The 17,494-nt window shown below is 35.5% G+C and overlaps 1 protein-coding gene across 4 annotated transcripts in view; it reads left to right on the top strand.

Annotated features, from left to right (window-relative positions):
• The first annotated feature begins 9,774 nt into the window (after positions 1-9,774).
• Positions 9,775-17,494, top strand: part of LOC136031183 (E3 ubiquitin-protein ligase CCNB1IP1-like) — a 33,691-nt gene continuing 25,971 nt past the window's right edge. Inside the window, exons 1-2 of one of the 4 annotated variants that reach the window (XM_065710540.1) lie at positions 9,775-9,915; positions 14,507-14,821. In XM_065710540.1, the coding sequence (XP_065566612.1) occupies positions 14,606-14,821 (216 nt within the window). In that variant the 5' untranslated portion in view covers positions 9,775-9,915; positions 14,507-14,605. The remainder of the gene's footprint in view (positions 9,916-14,506; positions 14,822-17,494) is intronic. The other 3 variants (XM_065710536.1, XM_065710538.1, XM_065710537.1) reach the window with 3 other exon arrangements.

Below are 17,494 nucleotides of genomic sequence, written 5' to 3'. Positions count from 1 at the left end.
GGGATTGCCCCTTCCTCGAAACCTTGCTCTTTACATTGAAGTTTTTTATTACTTTTAAAAAAGCTTCCTATTGTTCTAATTAATTGACCCTTGTGTTTCAAGAGTTGTTCTTAAAGAATTGGGACAAAATTCAAACTTTAGTGTAAAGAGCGAGGAGTTGAGGAGGGGGAAATCCCCTTCTTACCTGTAATAATTTCGGTTTGTTTTAAGTTTTAATGTTGCTCCTTACTTTCAGTTGAAAAAACTTTTTAGTTTAATTTCTGATCATTTTTAAGCAATGCCAGGAAATCTGGCTCCACCTTCATAGGGAATTACCCTTAACAACTCCATGTGTAAAATTGAGACAGAAAAGACAAAGCAAGACATTTAAAAAGAATGTTGTAAGAGAATTATGGCAAATTCCCCCAGTGTATAATTTCCACTGAAGAGTTAACCCCCTGGAAACCTCTCTCCCCGTAGGAAATGCCACTGTGGAAAAAAAACTGCCGCCTCCCACCTGAAAATGTATACATACTTCACAATAACAAATACTATGTGCAAAAAATGAACAAACTTTATCATTTATAGATCTTTCCCCTGGGCTGTGGGGAGCCTGGGGTAAGTTTTATCCAAAGGCATAGTTACTTTACCTTTCAACTATGATGAGCAAAATGGCTATCTCAAAATTTTAATTGGACAACTTTGGGGAAAAAGAGACAGGGAAGGGGCCAGATTACCCTCCAATCTTTTTGGTCACTTAAAAAGGGCACTAGAACTTTTAATTTCTATTCAAAAGAGCCCTTTGAGCTGGTTTCAATTCTTTTTCAGTAAGATGAACCTAGACTAAGGATTTTTGGAGGTTCAGTTCAATTCAATTCAATTTATTAATATAATACACATAACAAATAAAATACACTCGGTCACCACGGAGAGACAGAGCTCGTGATTGTGGTGACCCCATCAATACTTATAACATAAACAATATTAGTTGAAGATCCAATACCCAAATCCACAGCCCACCACACAAAGCAGAAAGACAAAATAAAAAACATAATAACAAAACAATCAAACAAACGTGCACAGAGAATGAGATCATGAGCAAACAGAGACGATGAAATAAAAAAAAAGAAATAATAAATAAATAAAATAAACAAAAAAATAAACAAAAATGAAAAAAACCCATAAAGAAAAATCAAAGATTAATAGTGATAGTTTCTAGGAAAAAATTTAAAAGTTCATGTCTTATTATATTAAATGATTTAGTATCATCATAAACAGTATGAAATTTTCTCCATGCACTTGTTACCATGTTCCTTGGTGAAAATCTCGATCGCTCCATTATAAATCGACGTTATAAAACAAACAGAAATAATTACATGTATGAAGGGGATTATCCCCTTCTCAATACTTCGCTCTTTATGCTTTTTATTACTTTTAAGAAAACTTCCTATTGTTTTAATTGAATGACCCTAGTGTTTCAGGAGTTGTTCTTAAAGGATCGGGATGAAATTCAAACTTTAGCATAAAGAGCGAGGTGTCACGGAGGGGGAAATCCCCTTTATACATATAACAATTTCTGTTTGTTTCAAGTTTTAATGTTGCTCATTACTTTCAGTTGAAAAAACAGAAAAAATCGCCCTCCCCACCAAAATATGTATACATACTTCACAATAACAAATACTATGTGTAAAAAGGGTCAAAATTTATGACTGAAATACCTTTCCCCTGGGACTGTGTGAGCCGGGGGTGGGCCATGTTATATCCAAAGGGCATTTCAACTATGATGAGCAAAATGGCCATCCCTATATTTTGATTGGACAACTTTGGGAAAAAGGGGGCAGGGATGGGGGGGGGCAGGTTGTCCTCCAATCTTTTTGCTCACTTAAAAAGGACACTAGGACTTTTAACTTCTGTTCAAATGAGCCCTCTCGCAATATTGTAGGACCACTGGGTCAATATAATCACCCCTAGAAAGAAAAAAAAAACATGAATCCGTGATCTTTCTTCTGGCTAAAAATACAAAATTACACATTTTTGCAGAGAGGAGTTTGAAACCCCTACAGTAGGGTTCACTGATATGTTGAATCTAATGGTGTAATTTTCATTAAGATTTTAATACTTTTAAGGGCTATTTCCTCCTTTTTCTGAAAATCTTGCAGATTTTTTTGGTGTTGACAGGTCTACATCTGTTCATGATAGGAAGAAAGCAAATGGATTACTTGATACCTTTTTATGTCCCTTCCAATTTCAGCAATTGTTTCTCAGGCAAGTTCTGTTCTGAGCCCCTATAGGGGCACAAAACTGCCCATAGTAACCAAAAGTTTAAAAACATGTTTCTAAATAAGCTAGCTTTTCTAGTGAGAAAAAAAAACGCCATTTGTAGCTCATTCAGGAAGAAAAATTGTTATTTTCATTCATTAACAGTGAAATATTATTTTGAAAACAAATCTGCAAGATTTTTTAAAAAGAGTCTGGAATCCACTGAAAATTCATTATTGTTGAAAACTTTCAATTGGAAACTATAGCCCTTAGTTTGAACAACAAGGGAAATCAAATTTTTCTTCTTTTCTTGGTTGTAAACAGGGCACTAAAGCATTAGAGTTGTTAAGGCCTTGTTTAAATTGTTAAGGCCTCATATCTAATTAATTTTTTAACTTACATCATAGCCTAAAAGCTATGGACAATGCAGTAAGTCATCTTTTGTAGCCTCATTATATGCATAAAATGGAATCTCCCCTAAAAGCAATAATTGAATTTGGAAAGAATTTGCCTGAGTCACGACGTAGGCAATAAAGCTCCTAAACTAATGAATCAAATGTAGAAAGTTATCATTGAAATCATGGCTTGTGTTTTATTAAAAGACTGGCTGCAGAATGGTGAAAAAGATGTTATCTGTAAGGGTTGCATCATCCCAAAAAATCAGCAGTGAGTGAGATTGGGAACTTTCCCTTCTCCACTAGTGTAAATAGATTTGATAGTTCAAAATATTTAGACTTTAGTGACAATAGATGTACAGATTTGGAAAGGGATACAGTATCCACGAGTTATGAAGATGCCCAAACAGCTAGTGAAATAAGTAATAGTAGTCCAAGTGATCTAATACAAAACATTAACAGTATATCACTCTAAGTTTCTCCAAGGGCTGAGCATGAACGTAGACTCCTTGCCAAATAGACTAACAGAGCTACGGATCTTAGCAGCAAAAAATCATTATGATGTGATTTGTGTAGCTGAAATTAAGCTGAAGAATACAAATAACCCCTTGGATGATTCCCACATTGGAATTGCTGAATAATTCCTATTTACAAATTAACAAGATGACCCAAGAAGAGGAATTGCAGTCTATGTGAAGGCAACCTTATTGGTAAGCAGAACCTCTCTTAAAGATTTGGATTTGGTTGAATATTTAGCTATAGGGATTGTGCTACCCCAAGAAAGTCTAGTTTTAGCCACTTTTTACTGGAGCCCAAGTTGCCCAAACCTAATAGAGTCTAAACTGGCAATTTGTAAAGTCCTACAGTTGCTACAAGATAAAAAACCAAAGAACCTTTTAATAATAGGAGATTTTAACCTTCCTCACGTCAGCTGGGTTGATGGCTTAGGGTGCACTCTAAGCATTCAGTATCATTAGGGTCTGCTTTGAACTCTGCTTTCCTCACTAACCTAGCAGAAAACATGCTATATCAATCTGTTGAATCACCAACAAGGTTTAGAGATGGACAAATGCCCTTACTACTTGACCTGGTAATCACAGACGATCCAGATCAAATACCAAGTATCAATCATTTACCATTGATTGGTGCAAGTGATCATGTCTGTCTCTTAACAACTCTCCAACTGTCACCACCCTCTTCTGACCATATTTGCAGAAGATGTGTCAATTATGAAAAAATCTGCAAGGAACTAAAGAGAATGCAAAATCGTGACTGGGAAGCATTGTTTGAGCATAAGTCAAGCAATGACAGCTAGAATCTCTTCAAGGAAATAATGCTAAAGGACAATGAGACATGTACCACTCTCTCATAAATCAAGAGACCACGCACCCTACCTTACATGACAAGGTTCATAAACAAGAAATGAAAAGAAAGAACACATACTGGGCAAATTACAGGGAACCATTTCTTGAGAACAATACAGTAAATTCAAAAAAACAATGAATAGACTGAGAAAGATCATAGAAAATTCTATAATAAAAACATGAAGGTATCATTGCTACAGAAACTAAAACTAATCCATGGAAGTTCTGGAACTATGTATCATCAGCAAAGCCAAGACAACATTCCATTCCCTACCTAACCACGCCATTTGGCAAAATCACTGATCATGCAGAGATAGCAGTAACTTTAAACAAACAATATTCCTCAGTCTACACTGTGGAAAACTCTAGGAACATCCCAGATATCTGGGAATATCCTGTCAATGTAACAATGCTGATGGTTGTCATTTTTGAGTCAGATGTCCAAAAACAACTGAAAAAGCTTGATACACTGAAGTTGAAAGGACCAGACAGTATACATCCGAGACTACTCAAAGGGACTGCTGAACTCATATCCTTACCTTTAGCAAAAATCTTCAAGAAATCACTAAAAGAAAAAGCTGTCCCCTCTGACTGAAAAAAAAGCTACTGTTATATCATTACACAAGAAAGGTTCAAAGATAAAGCTAAAAACTATAGGCCAATAAGTGTAACATCAGTAACTTCAAAGATATTCAAGAAAATCATAAACGATGCTGTCACTAAGTAATTGACATACTACAACATCATGTCTCCAAACCAGCATGGTTTCCAAAATGGCCATTCCAAAGACATAAGCCTAATACAATGAAAGTCACCAAATCCATGATCAATTAAGTCACCAAAACTACTGGAAAAAAGGACGCCCATGGACATGATTTTGTTGGATGAAGCAAAAGCATTCAACAAAGTTGCACACCTAAGGGTTAAAAGAAAGCTTCAAGCTTGTTGCATCCACTCAAACATGGATTGTAGACTTCCTGGGAGAACAAACCTAAAGAGTTGCTGTTATTAATTATAAAGCAGAATGTGTGCAATCATCACCTATACCTGTTCTTAGCAGAGATCCAAAAGGAACCAAGATCAGGCCATCACTTTTCAACATATAAATCAATGATGCTCCTGAAACACTCCAAAATCATCTCACACTCAATGCAGATGACTCAAAGCAAGACAAGCATATGATAGAGAAAGCACAGAGGAGAGCAACAAAGATAGTAGATGGGTGTCAACATCTTCTTTACCATATGAGACTGCAAACTCTGAACTGATGCAGCCTGACTTACCAAAGAAAAAGGGGAGACATGATTAACACTTACAAATTGATTCACAACAATTCAATTCATGGTCTCTTCTTTGTTGATTCATCACAGTGAACAAGGGTTCATTCTAAAAAGCTCATAAATTTCAAAGCTCAGAGGAGGGAACGCCATCACTTCCTAACCAACCAGGTTGTAGACCTGTGGAACTCCCTGAGAAATCATACTGTATCTAGTAAGACCATTAAAGAATTCAAAGTCTCACTTGACAAGGAGTAGAGCAATAAGGAATGGAGGCTGGAATGGGACACCTTGGAGTGCCAGCCCAGAGCATAAACCCTAGTCAATCAAACCATTTGATCAATTCAAAACAATTCCAAATCAATCCACATGGCAATTTTGAAGAAAAGCTGAGCAATGTTACAGGATGGAAAATCCTCCAATTTGCAATTCAAAGTAATTTTTAAGGTAAGAACATACCAAAGACATCAAGTAATGAATTCACTTTCTTCTTGGCTTTATTATATGTATGTATATATATATATATATATATATATATATATATATATATATATATATATATATATATATATATATATATATATATATATATACTTACTTAAAGAGCCTAATAGTTTAACAATGCAGGATAACAGATCTTTTGACTAGACCTGTCTGCATAAAAAGCAATGCAATTGGATTCTCTAATTGCTGTTCTTTCCAAATATTATATTTGCCACTAAACTCCAACAATGCACAACTCCCAAATGGTCACAGATAGGCTATAGCACTAAACAGCATACTTATATATCTTTCTTCATCTCCTCATGCTTTGTGTTTTATTGTTAATAGGTAACTTCATTTTTCACCTCTCAAAATCCTTAGCCTATGCCTATTTGACTGAACAAGATTTGAAACCAGTTTGGATAATATGCCATTCAAAAGATCACACCATAATGGAGGGAAACATTGGGGTCTGATTAATCAAAACATCATGTAGCCTATATTAATCTTAAGAATTATATTGTTTTAGTACTTTCATTTAGTTTTGTGTTTAGCCTAATGTTATATGGGTGACCATTAGGGTGAAGTGGGTAAATATTTTGCTGTTCATATTACTGACTTATGAATAAAGTTAACATACCAATAGATACCATTTTTTATGCTGTTTCTGAATATAATCATCACTTTTCTTGCAAATTCAATTTTAATCCCTTTTATAACCATTGAAAGTAATAATATCATTCTATATTTTCTAGATATAGGCATAAAAATGGGTTATAACATTTATTTCAAACTTACAATTTTGATGAAAATCCATTTTCTAAAAGTTGTATAACTCACAAAGATTGATTTGTCAAGATTGAGTTGAAGAAAAAAAAATCAAAACAAATCCACTGTGTTTTCTTCTTATTCTGTTATGCTACTAAAAAACAGCCATTTCACCAAAACAGCATTTCACCATTTAAAAATATTAAATAAAAAAAAAAAAAAGTTTTTTTTTAATGAAAGTAAGGAGCGACATTAAAACTTAAAATGAACAGAAATTACTCCATATATGAAAGGGGCTTTTCCTCCTTGACACCCCACTCCTTGCACTAAAGTTTGATTCTTTCTCGCAACTCTACTTTTTAAAACAATAAAAAACTTTAGCATAAGGAGCGGGGTGTCGAGGAGGAAAAGCCCCTTTCATATACGGAGTAATTTCTGTTCGTTTTAAGTTTTAATGTCGCTCCTTACTTTCATTAAAAAAAACTTGTTTTTTTTTATTTAATTAGCATAAAGAGCAAAGTATTTATCTCCTCCTAAATACCTCGCTCTTTATGCTAAAGTATTTTTAGAACCCTTCATATGCGTAATAATCTCTGTTCGTTTTAAGTTTTAATACTTCTCCTTACTTTCAATTGAAAAAACTTTTTCATGTTTATATTTTCATTGTTTTTTTTATAGTAATGCTAGAAAGTCCTGCGCCCTTTTCATTGAATTTCTCTTCCCCCATGAAATACTCCTCCAAGGAAAGATCCTCCCATATAGCCCCCTCCCCTGAACCCCACACCCAAACCAAAAAAATCCCCCTGATAACATTGGTACACTTCCCAGTAACCATTACTGTATGTAAACATTGGTCAAAGTTTGTAACTTGCAGCCCCTCCCCCAGGGACTGTGGGGGGTAAGTCATCCTGAAAGACATAGTTATTATGGTTTTCGACAATGCGGAACAAAATGGCTATCTCAAAATTTTGATCTGTTGACTTTGGGAAAAAAATGAGCGTGGGAGGGGGCCTAGGTGCCCTCCAATGTTTTTGGTCACTTAAAAAGGGCACTAGAACTTTTCATTTCCGTTAGAATGAGCCCTCTTGCAACACTCTAGGACCACTTGGTCAATACGATGACCCCTGGGGGAAAAAAAACAAAAACAAAAAACAAATAAACACGCACCCATGATTTGTCTTCTGGCAAAAAATACAAAATTCCACATTTTTGTAGATTGGACCTTGGAATTTTTTCTATAGGGTTCTCTGATACGCTGAATGCGATGGTGTAAATTTCGTTAAGATCCTATGACTTTTAGGGGGTGTTACCCCCTATTTTCCAAAATAAGGCAAATTTTCTCAGGCTCATAACTTTTGATGACAAAGTCTAAATTTGATGAAACTTATATATTTAAAATCAGCATAAAAATCTGATTCTTTTGATATATCTTTTAGTATCAAAATTCCGTTTTTTAGAGTTTTGTTTACTATCGAGCCGGGTCACTCCTTACTACAGTTTGTTACCACAAACTGTTTGATAAAACCCAACATCAGAAACATGATATATAGAAAACCAGAGAAATTGTTTTGAATTTTTTATCCAGCTTAATTGTGATAAATCAATGCTTTTGGATTATTTAGCTTAAAAATAGATTTATAATCATTAGCAAGTTTGAAAAAATGTTTTAAGCCTTTTTAATAGCCAAAAATTAGGGTAAAATTCTAGTTAATTGACTTCTTGCTATCTTGGAAAGGGTTTAGATTAGGAAATGAAACTTTCAAAGATGGATCTACAAGCTAAAGTATGCCCCAGGAAGGTATTTTGAAGCAACTACCTCTACTCCTTCTCCCTCTAGAGGGCCCTGACCTTTGATGACCTTTAAAAATATGTGTGTGATAAAGTTGAAACCTTGCAAAATAGACCTTCTGCTTAATGCAAACAGGAATTGCATTTTCAGAACTAAAGGCAGAGAAACAGCACCTAGTAACTGAAAATTAAGGTAAATTTTGTTTTGTCAAAATTTAAATAGGTATAGACCTGTCATGTAGGCAAATTTCAGGACCCTCTAGAGGGAGAAAGAGTGGAGGTGGGTACTTTAAATACCTTTCTGGGACATACTTTAGCCTGTAGACCCATCCCTGAAAGTTTCATTTTCTTAACCTAAACCCTTTCTGAGATAGCAAGAAGTCAATTAACTAGAATTTTACCAAAACTAGAAGCTTTTAGGTCATTTTCAAGGGTTCAAAAAAGGCTTAAATTTGAATTTGCAAGAGAAACAATTAGGGTAAGACAACCAGTACTGGGACACTTTGATCACTCCACCTATTCTGGGACAGAATCTTTGATTGGATTACAACATGTCCAATACTGGGACAAAAGACTTTAATCTTGGACACCCAATCTATACATTTTTCTGGGTTACTTCCAAAAAACCTGTTGTCTTTTGTCCCAGTATTGGACATGTTGCAATCCAACCAAAGATTCTGTCCCAGAATAGGCAGAGTGATTGAAGTGTCCCAGTACTGGTTGTCTTACCCTACTGAGAGATTCCCAATAGAAGCAATTTCAGAAAGAGCATAAAAATGACATCTAGGGGGATATTCACCTTATTTGTAAATCAATTATAAGGACAAAAATATCTACCATAAAGTGCACTGTCAAAGTAGCACAGACTATTAGCCTAAAATTAGCCTATGTTTGGAAAGAGCACCTAGCCTACTGGGTAATGTAATTAGGCTATACTGCTTTTTCTTATCAACATTTCTTTCTAAATGTTCTCATGTGCTGTCACAAACGTCCTGAATGTCCATTACCACAACTTTTGAACTATGCCTACCTTTTAACTGGTTGACACACTGGAATTTTTCTGTTTCAGCCTGAAACAGCATTTGTGATTTATTCCACCTGTATGACACTTCATAGATAGAGAATACGACAATAAATCCAAGAATTACAACTTTTTGTTTATCAACACGAATTTTAGACATTTCTGATTAGGCTATAAAAATGTGGCAGTTTAAACAAAAGGCTAGTCTTTCCTATTCTTAGAGAGGTCAAATTAAATCTTGTTATCCCTCAGGAACGCAAATTTATCTGACATAATCAACAAATATTATAACTAAAAATCCCACAGTAACTAGTTGGCTAAAAAAGGTTAGAGAAGTTTGTTAAGATTTTAGTGCTCATTCCAACTAGCTTAAGTCAAGATTTATTCTATACAAATTAGAGCAGCTACATATAGATGACGATTTTTTATTTGTATTTATTAGATGGCAATAACACCTGAAATATAAGAATGTTTATTATTTGAAGTCTAAAGTTCACGTGTCTAAAAATCAAGAAATATCTGTCTTTTGCAGGAATTCAGCTGATTTACATTGACTTTAGCTGTAGATAAGTATTTTAAAGGTTTTTCTGAATACTAGATAAGGAGTTTTTACTGATCTCGGAAAATGGGTCTAGTTAAGTTGGGAGTTTAAATTTTCAAGCATGAATTTATAGTCTAAATGATGCTCTTAAGGGTTTTTCTTTGACCATATGAGGTATCAAATAAAATTTGGAGATATCAATGAAACTAGGGCCAAATTATTGCTGTTTATTATCCTTCTTTTAAAATTTGTGATGCATTTAACATTATCCTTAGCAAATAAAAAAATAAATCTGGCTTTAATTGACTTTTGCCAAAAGAGAGGGTATGTTTATGGCATTCAAGCTACTCAACCATAAAGAATATCCCAAATGTCTTTTCAAGGACAAGAGGACATGATCAAAAACTTTTCAAGAAGCATGCTAACTCAAGGTTACATAGCAAATTCTTTTCTAATTGGGTGATGAGTCTATGGAACTTGTTAGACCAGGAAATAGTCTATTCTGCTAGTATTGAGTCATTCAAATCATCAGTTGACAAGGAATGGTGCAACAGGCCCTGACAATTAGATTAGTTCTCACCAGACCAGTCAGCCTACAATAGGCTTATTCACTGACAAGCATTTACAGGATCATCCTATTGCTGGCAATTTCAATTTAAGGTAATATTATGTATGTATAGGATAAAAGACCTCTTTTTGGGGATGATCATTTTTTTCCCATTTTGGAAAAATGGAGGTGGGTTATGGACCATCCTATTTTACTAGAGCATGATGCATGAATTAAAATTGTGGTCTCTTCTAGGTAAGCCAATAAAATAATAATTTCAAGTAGCCTATATGATCTTAAAAAATTTAATAATAGCCATATTGATGCATAGTCTAGGTTTTTAGCTATTCATTCATATATACAAATCTTCTCAATGCCTATTAGGTAACAATATGCAAGGGTTTTTGTTTTACATAATTTTTCTCAATTGGATACTGTTTTTTATCCTACCAAATCAATGATCTTACTAGAGCTTTAAGAAGGGTCTTAAATATTTTGTGTTTCTTATTCCTAAAAGATCACCTAATGAGCCCATCAAGTCAGCAAATCTTGTTGTGTATTAATTGTGTTCCTAAGTTGTCTGTCTAGCATAATTCCAAAGTCTCAATCTCAGCCTACATTTGCTCAAGGGAGGTCTTGTTGTAACTCGTGTTTCAAAGCAGTTGTTCTTGATATTAACCCAATATCATGCATGTAATTAAGTTTAATTTGAGGCCAACTTCTCTAAGATTTACAAATAGGGTGTTGACATCCTTTTGCACAGCTTCAATATCTTCTTCTGTAGCAGGGCTCAGTATTGTCAGCAAATAGTTTTCAACTGCTTTGAACTCTGCTGTTTGTTTTGTCAATTATAACCAGGGTCAGAAGAGTAGTGACTTAAAGACACTTACTTGGATATTATTGCTTGGGACTGTAGCTTCTAGTGATTTTATTCCATCTGCCCAAACAGTTTGTACCCTGCAAGTTACAGGGTACAAAGTTTTATTCATGTGCACAGTGATTAATTAATAGGTTTTTTTGTTGTTTTTTTTTACATCAAACCAAACTAGCAGTGTACAAAACCCTCCTCAGTGCTGATGGTTATTCTATCCAATACCCAAAGTAGCTAGTTAACACAGCTATTTTTGTCCATGAAACCAATATATGCTGGATTTAAGAGCTTACTGTCTTTCACATGCTTAATGATTGTGTTTTTGACCAGCTTGCTCAGTTGGTGGTAAGGCTGATTGGGTAGTAATTGAAGAGTTTATTTTTATCTTCCTTCTTGAATGTTGGCAAGACCCTGGCCTTTTTCCTGACATTCAGGAGTTTGTCTTTCTTTATGGTGATATACAATATGTATATGAGTTGTGGCACAGTTTTGGTGATAGTGTAAGCAATGAAGCTTTGATTTAGTTTGGCCCTGATGACTTGTTTAAGCCTGTGTTGCAATAGATTCATATCACTAATTTCTAAATATGCTTTTCGCATCCTCCTTTGCAAGAAGGATACAAAGAAAATACGCTCAGGATATTTTAAGTATTGCAAGTATTTGCTGCATCTGCCTTGGTGGTATCGGAATCATACAGTCGTCTCTAAATTTGACATTGTTGATGCACCCTCGCGACTGAAACATTTATCTAAAGATATATGTCTTAAAACTCGGCAAATGATCGGTGTTTTTGACCCTCTTTGGCCATTTTTTGAATGGAGGTAATTTATTTATGTTGTATGTTGTTATGCTGCTATGTTATTTATGTTGTTATGTTTTTTGTCTTGTTTTTTCTTTTTTTTTGTGTTTACTCCACAATTTAATGTACTTTGTGGGTTATAAATAAATTATTATTATTATTTTTTCTGGTTTACAAAACAATGATAGGACCATAGTTCAAGCTTTTCTGCTTAATTGCTCATGAGCAGGTACCCCATTGCCTGCTCATGATCTATAGAACTGAGGACTAAACTCTGACCAATCAAAAGCTTCTCAATAATTAATCTTAGAGGGACAATTTGGCTCATATATCATCTCTCTTTAAAACCATATTGTCCTTCTCTTAAAACTTATCCCACAGTATATCTTTGTATAATAAGTGCGACCATGCTAAGTAATTTCTTTCTTACAGATATCTAGCCATGTAATTAGCACACTCATTCTGATCATCTCTGTTATAAAGGTGTTTAATTAAAGTTTTACTAAAATAACTAGATAATTTATATCTTGGCAAGAATCTAGTTTGAGGGAGGGAGGGAGTGGATCCAGGGGTACTACTCCAGCATTTTTATTTGGGGGGGCAAGATGGGTTTCCAACTAGAGAGTCAAGGGGCACAGACTATATAATATTTTTCGTCAAATTATGGGAGATGGGCAAATGTGCCCTCCCACTGAAACGACGCTATTATGTGAACCCCCCTCAAATGATGCTATCACCTCTGACAAGCTTTGTCACAGTTTAGCACATTCTCAAAATAATCAGCTGCCCTCTTTTTGAATCTTTCTTTATTACTAATGGAAGCCTCAATGCCGTTTTTACTGACTATTTTGTCTCAATTTCTTAAAATATCTGTACTATATTATACTGTCTGGCTACATTTTTCAGATCCTTGGTGATTTTATCCATTTCCCCCATTTCACATTTCCTTAATTCACGCTTAAATGCCGTTTTTATTTTTCTCACTCTCCTCTTGTGTTCTTAAGATCCATCCCTGAAAACTTCTTGTAAAAGCCCTTTCTCTCTTCTACCAAGCTTGAGGTGCTCTGTTGAAATTTCCAGTTACATCTCTAGATTTTCTTTCTGGGACAAACTCTGATACTTTGGAAGTTATTTTCTTCAATTATCCCCTCCATCTTCTACACAGTTAAATTCAAGTTGTATCTCAAATTCTCATCATGGATCTCATTCTTTCTCTTATTCTCATTTTTAAAATAACTCTAGACACAAGTAAATAGTGACCTTTCTTTTCAATATCATTAACACCACTCCTGCCTAGTCCTGTACCAATTCTGCAAGACTTCAGCTTGTGGTAGCATGAAAGATCTAAATCTGAAACGACCAGTCATGACAAAAAACAACAAAGAGAGATAGAGAAATCTCACAATGAAAAAACAAATGGGACTACAACCAGTAGAATGAAAAGATTTAACTAAAGTAACACACATGTTCCGCCTGTATGAAACAAGGCGACTTCAATGCTGAGAAAACAAAGATAAAAACTAAAATAAACCAAAATCAAATAAAATCTAAAAGCAATAGATAAAATATAAGTATCTACAATAGTCTCTACGGTGACTGAGCTCCACAGAAGCTAATATAATTGCTTCAATGAGAAAATCAAAGCAACTTTGTTACACCCAATGGTACAGTTTTCACATTATTTAAATCATTGACATGATAATCACCTCAAGGAAAGCAATGGGTCCAAACAGTACAGGCCAGAGAATAATAAATTTTTGTCAAGTCTACACAAAGCACTTATGACAGCTTCAAACTAGATAGCAAGAATTCCATGGGTGTGTGTGTTTGTATGTTTGAGTTACTCTTTGTATTGAAATTTACAATGATGTGTGTGTGTTTGTATGTTTGAGTTACTCTTTGTATTGAAATTTACAATGATTAATAATTACCTGGGTACTAAAATGTTGTCTGAGGGTAATGTTTCGGCTTTGGTTGTTTTTTCTTGGTTCTTATCAATCCATCCTGTAATGGTATGTTCTTACTCAAGAGCATCGCTCTATAATGTAAAAAAAGAAAATACTTGTGTTTTTTTTTTTAATTTCTATTTTGCTATTAGAACTATCAAACTTTTTTTTTTATCAATATCTTTAGGTGCTGTATAGTAATTTCAAGTGAACCCACATATAGATTCAAAGTCAATCAAGAAACAGCAGGCAATGTCACATATTTATAGCCTGTTTATTCATTTTGAGAATAAGCCTGTGAGTCCTCAAACAAATACAGTGTTAGCTGCTTGTCATTTTGGTTTGGATGTTTAGGCAATTTTTCTCTTGCAAATCATATCTATTATAATGTATTGGTGCTTTTATCATTTATATTATATTATATATCAATATAGTATTTCTTTATAAATATATTTTATATTATTGCAGGACCTTCCATTAAAAAGGTTTCAAGTGTTTTGGTCATAGATTTCAAGAAGCATAAAGTACTTAGCTATTAGTTCCAGAATACAGAATATCTTTGATAAAATGGACTCGGGAGGATTTTTTTGTAACAACAAGGAATGTCGAAAGTCAATAAGTGGCCGTGCTTGGGCCACTGTTTGTAGCCACGTATTTTGTCATAGTTGTGGGTCGAAGACGCTGGATAAGATCCCAACGTCATGTCCAGCTTGTGATACGCTTCTCAAAAAGCAATTTGAAGCTTTGAATCTTGATCTTGATCCATCAGATGAGTTCAAATCGGTAAGCTGCTGCTACATATGAGTTTTTTTAAGTATCACTGGTCTTTCTCTCTCTCTCTCTCTCTCTCTCTCTCTCTCTCTCTCTCTCTCTCTCTCTCTCTCTCCCTCTCTCTCCCCTCTCTCTCTCCCCTCTCTCTCTCTCCCCTCTCTCTCTCTCTCTCTCCTCTCTCTCTCTCTCTCTGTCTCTCTCCCCCATCTCTCTCTCTCTCCTCTCCCTCTCTTTCTCCCCCCTCTCTCTTTCCCTCTCTCTCTCTCCCCCCCCCCCCTCTCTCTCTCTCTCTCTCTCTCTCTCTCTCTCTCTCTCTCTCTCTCTCTCTCTCTCTCTCTCTCTCTCTCCTCTCTCTCTCTCTCTCTCTCTCTCTCTCTCTCTCTCTCTCTCTCTCTCTCTCTCTCTCCTGCTCTCTGTTGAGGTACTGTTGCGCATCCTAATTTAGTTTTTCCTTTCTCACTGACTGTTAGGTTTTTCGGCAAGTCCTTTCTCTGGACAGTTTTACTAGATTGAAATGTGGTTGTCGATTACAATTAAGTCAAGCCGTATTTTGTCAAAAGGAAGTCATTGGTGTAGTAAAATTCTAAGTATGAACATAATTCATTCAAACGAATCTTTGTTTTTCTAAACTACATAATTAGGTCGTGTAGATTATAGATATAGTTTGACTTTAGTTACTTTTCAATAGAATAGAATAGTTTTATTTTTACAAGCAATTATAGTTTAGAACGAAATTCCAGCTAAATGGTGCTAGTACTTACAACGAAAACAAGAAAAAAAACACAAGACTATAACTCATTAAACACTGACATGTAAAAAAAAACAGACGAATTGGTGAAACGGTTTGTTCTTGGAGTAGGCAATTCCAGTCTTCCTTTGTTAGCTGACCTTGTGTTTATTTTATCCTTCATAACTGGTGGTAGTATCCGAGTGTTTTTCACTGCTAAGAAGAAATTCGTAAATCAAACCCAAACGACGTTCGTGAAGGGCGTTTGTTTTAGGACAGATAATGCCAATTCATAAACATATGCCTCTGAAAGAATAACTTTAAAGGCTTTTTTTGCAGTGACTCAAGTTGATCGCTTCAGTAACTTATGTTGTTGACTTGAGGGCCCCATACAGGGCAAGCATAATTGAGAATTGGTCTTATGTATGTAAGATAAGCCGTCTTAATTTGGGACACAGAAAAACCGAAACGACGTAGAAAGATAAGGGTACGCATCACACCATTCGCCTTTTAAGTGATTGTATCAACATGAGTACTAAACAAGCAGTCAATGCTAAATGTGACACCGAGAAGTACACCCGAAGATACACTAGGGCACAGTGGAGGAGGACTGCCCTCTTAAGAGGATTAAAGCGAAGGATTTTTGTTTCTCATTTGTAGATTTGAAGGATTTTGATAGTACATTGGTCTTGAAAGTTGCTCATTATTGCATCACTGAATTGGGTAACTGCCTTATATGTACGTCTACGTCTCGTCTACGTACTTAAACCTGTCCTTGACCTCAGGAAGGACAAGGTTTATAACTACAAAAAACAACAGCGCTGCAAGTTTCGTGCCTTGTGGACCACCACACGTGAGCTTAGCCTATTCGGAGTTGGTGTCTCCAGGGAAAGGGCTGTGGACGTACTGGAAACGGTCTTGCAAAAAATCAATCATTAAAAGAAGATAATGCATGCGTGCACCCATTGCACGTAAATTTGTCACAGCTATGAAATGGCGAAAAAGGTCAAAGGTTTTTTGATAATTCAGAAGGAAGAGATCGATAATCGCACTTCGTCGGTCAAGTCACTCGAAAATAAGGTAATACATTCTCACTAAGTAAACAGTTGTGCTGCTTCCATTCAAGCATCCGTACTGATATGGGTCAAGAGAAGAACAATATGCTGCGTCAGCTCGCGATATATAAACGTTTCTGCCACCTTAGACAGGTTCAGGGCTATTGAGATAGATCGGAGTTGGTCGTAAGATTTTGGACCCTTCACTTTGGGTATTACGCGAATGTACGCTCTCTTCCAAGTTCTAGGGAACACATGCTCTTGGAAACACTGGTTAATAATGGGGAAGAGTGGCTTGGCAAGGAAAATAGTGAATTCACTAAACATCTTTAATCGGAGCTCGCCTGTGTAGGACGCACAGTTCCTATTCAGCTTTTTGAAGTTCCTTGTAAGCTGCAAACTCGGAAACTTTTACCTGCATCATCAATTGCTGCTTCAGTAATGAGAGACTCGATTTCTGAACTGGTGAGTGACGGAAACGTCATACAGATGCTAACAATAAAAAAAAGTTCACATCAGTAGGCGATAACAAGGTACCACCCCCTTTCAGTACTCTTAAGTCGCTGAGTGCCGTTCTGTGAGCTGGTCTTTTTACTGACGAGTCCATTTGTGTGGATCTGTCCTAAGTAAGGGTATAATTTTGTCCTTCATATATCGTCGCTTGCCTGTTCAGTTTGACTATATGGTTCTACAACTTGGCTGAAACAACTGAATCGCTATTGCTCTAAAGACGGCAGCGAGTCTTAATTATGTCCTTGAGATCGCTTATGATCCATTGCTTTTCGGGATCTGTAACGGTAATTACTTTAGTCGGGAAACAAACATGGAACTTCTCCTGAAGTAGGCTATTTATAATACTGACTTTGACGTTGACGTTCGGCTTGGAGCAAGTGTCATCAAATT

Source organism: Artemia franciscana, chromosome 9, assembly GCF_032884065.1.
Source record: "Artemia franciscana chromosome 9, ASM3288406v1, whole genome shotgun sequence".
Taxonomy (NCBI): Eukaryota; Metazoa; Arthropoda; class Branchiopoda; order Anostraca; family Artemiidae; genus Artemia; species Artemia franciscana.
The sequence above is the reverse complement of the archived record's forward strand: the minus strand, read 5'-3'. Positions and strand labels throughout refer to the sequence as shown.